At 46.3% G+C, this 1,613-nt stretch overlaps 1 protein-coding gene across 2 annotated transcripts in view; it reads right to left on the bottom strand.

Moving 5' to 3' along the window:
• Positions 1-231: 231 nt before the first annotated feature.
• The window catches only part of Slc26a11 (solute carrier family 26 member 11), a 24,645-nt gene continuing 23,263 nt past the window's right edge, over positions 232-1,613 (bottom strand). For both annotated transcript variants that reach the window (XM_029483896.1, XM_021176391.1), the window contains 2 exons: positions 1,298-1,370; positions 232-1,070 (listed from right to left, as the gene is read on the bottom strand). In XM_029483896.1, coding sequence (XP_029339756.1) covers positions 967-1,070; positions 1,298-1,370 — 177 coding nt within the window. In that variant the 3' untranslated portion in view covers positions 232-966. The remainder of the gene's footprint in view (positions 1,071-1,297; positions 1,371-1,613) is intronic.

Genomic DNA, 1,613 nt, shown 5'->3' with positions numbered 1-1,613 from the left:
CTCACAACCATCCGTAACGAGATCTGGCGCCCTCTTCTGGAGTGTCTGAAGACAGCTACAGTGTACTTACTTATAATAAATAAATAAATCTTTAAAAAAAAAAAAAAAGAGAACAAGGCTGAAAAGTGGCTCAGTGAAATACTTAATGTTCTCTTCTTGCTTCCACACGTATCACACACCACACATGGACCCACAGAATATTGTATTTTAATACAATAAATAAATCTTGTATTTTAATAAAGTAAATAAATCTTGTATTTTAATGTCATTGATCATCATAATAAATAATTCACAATTAATGACTGCATGAAGACAGTTTACAAAGCACCTTAATACAGTGATTCGGTTCTTCACATCAGACGGCACCCACCGTGTGCACACACCGGCAGATACACACCTGTCCGGGCAGGGGACCTCGGTTAAGAGAATAGTGAACGGGATGCATGAGTTCTTGGATTTTTTTTTAAGTAAGCATAAATGGTTTTGTTTTGCTTTACAAAAACACCAGAGTGACTTCCATTTAAAAACCACATGATTTTAAACAGAATTGACCTTGTGTGGTATGCTGTGACCACCTCTTCAGCTCAGAGTAGACTTCATGACATGGTCAGACACATCTCTGAGATGCCCAATCTCTCTGATTTTTCTCCAGTAGGGCCTGATTCCAAAGAAGAATCTGGGATCTGGAGAGTGTCACCTTACCCTACCAGACCAGGCCAGAAGCCATGTGTGTGTCTCTGGGTCTCTCTCTTTCTCTGAAAGACTTTCAGCCAGCCCAGCCCTCAAATACTCACACCTAGGGGACAGCAGGAAAGTAACACCCTGGAAATCACACATGGCTCCCTGCTGTTCCCCAGTGCCACCTATGCAGCGCCCTTTCAGTCCCACCAGGTTGGTGAGTCTATCAGGTGACTCCAAGTCATGGTGACAGAACCTTCCAGAAACCCTTCCTATACCATCTGCCCTTCAGGGGCCGGAGGGAGACTTGAGCAGGGAGCTCCTGTGCTCTGGAACAGCGCCTTCATGGATGCTGTTGGGCTCAGTTCCTAGTTCCTGCTGCAGGAATTTCTCTGCAAAACACACAGAATTTTATCAAGCACTGAAAAAAAAAAAAAAACGCTACATAAGGCTGGGTCCTACATTCAATGGGATTCAAGGAACAGGCAGCCAGGGTCTGGTGCCAGGGCAGAAAGGGTGGGCTTGCCTGAGGCCAGGTCCCTGCCCCAGCCTGGGGCTGTCCTGACCCATCCTGTTCCACATTCCTTGTACTTTGCTGAAGAATATCCCACACACTCACCAGCCTCCTCCAGAGTGGTGAAGTACCGGAACCCCTTGAGGTCAGCGGCCAACAGTGTGCGGAGCACGGGCACCTAGAACACATACATACTTTAATACAGGTGAGGGTACCTCTGCTCTGCTCTGCTCTGCGTGGTGGGTGGCCTAGCCGGACACCCTGAGCGTCTCAGTGAGAGTCTGTGTCTTAGTTGGGGTTTACTGCTGTGAACAGATACTATGACCAAGGCAACTCTTTTTTTTTTTTTTTTTTTTGGTTTTTCGAGACAGGGTTTCTCTGTATAGCCCTGGCTGTCCTGGAGCTCACTTTGTAGACCAGG

This window comes from Mus caroli, chromosome 11 (genome assembly GCF_900094665.2).
Source record: "Mus caroli chromosome 11, CAROLI_EIJ_v1.1, whole genome shotgun sequence".
Classification (NCBI taxonomy): domain Eukaryota; kingdom Metazoa; phylum Chordata; class Mammalia; order Rodentia; family Muridae; genus Mus; species Mus caroli.
The sequence above is the reverse complement of the archived record's forward strand: the minus strand, read 5'-3'. Positions and strand labels throughout refer to the sequence as shown.